Source organism: Berghia stephanieae, chromosome 1 (genome assembly GCF_034508935.2).
Source record: "Berghia stephanieae isolate SIO BIC M18660-M18661 chromosome 1, UCSD_Bste_1.3, whole genome shotgun sequence".
NCBI lineage: Eukaryota > Metazoa > Mollusca > Gastropoda > Nudibranchia > Aeolidiidae > Berghia > Berghia stephanieae.
The window spans coordinates 1,766,314-1,767,199 of NC_088360.1; the positions used below are offsets into that span (position 1 = coordinate 1,766,314).

Genomic DNA, 886 nt, shown 5'->3' on the forward strand with positions numbered 1-886 from the left:
CGGGACAGGAGAATGTCCTCCAACTCATACCACGAAAGAAAACTTTCCAACTCCAGCGATGGTGGGGACTCTCATTGTTCTCGTGATTCACAAGGAGATGACGTCACTCACCAGTCACTATCTCGACAATCATCTAGTGGGAGCAACAAGTTGTCGTTCGTTGAGGTAAGACGGATGTCACATGATATTCAGGCTGAGACTTCGAAAATGGCCATGGAAAAAATAGACAAAATCGTTTCGGGTCACAAAAGGAGAGCAACGATTGCAGAAGGTGCAACTTCGTCCAGCCTCTTGATGCCTTCTAGCGAATTGTTATCCCGGCTCTCCAGGGCAGATTCTAATTCTGACATAAACAGCTAAATACAATACTTTTATAATGTAATAATAATATGTGTTGTAACAAGTTGGTAAGTGAAATGTTTTAGCGACATGCTTGATTATTCCATAATGATAGCACCTTTAAAAACTTGGGAGCAGGTACTGGTGCTAGACTTTAAAAATATGCGAATTTATGTTTGATAAGATGCGCCAAACAAAACAAATAGAAAAATACAAGAAATTATGATTTCATGAGAAGATTTGTTTCATATTATTGCTTTGTGTTGTATTGTATGTAATGAAGTTACTTTTATTATTAAAATCTCTACAATATGAGCACAACCACACTGCCCCCCCCCCCTCCCTCCTTTTAGAAACTGGGATAAAATCCAGCTCCAGGCCTAATGGCTTTGAAGGACTACTTCTTTTTGAACTTTCACCTCATTTTACTGCAATAGTCACATGACCCAAGTCATGTAATCGAGAATAGTTCCGTAAATACTTGTGACTCTCAATCGAATCAAAGGCTATTTCTCCATATATCCTTTCTCGACGCTGTGGACTGTGA

General features: G+C 39.4%; 1 protein-coding gene across 1 annotated transcript in view; it reads left to right on the forward strand.

The window, feature by feature from the left end:
* Positions 1–570, forward strand: part of LOC144963201 (uncharacterized) — an 8,210-nt gene extending 7,640 nt beyond the window's left edge. The window contains exon 2 of the mRNA XM_078896962.1: positions 1–570. This exon is cut by the window's left edge and continues 739 nt beyond it. Within this exon, the coding sequence (XP_078753088.1) occupies positions 1–360 (360 nt within the window). The 3' untranslated portion in view covers positions 361–570.
* Positions 571–886: the final 316 nt, after the last annotated feature.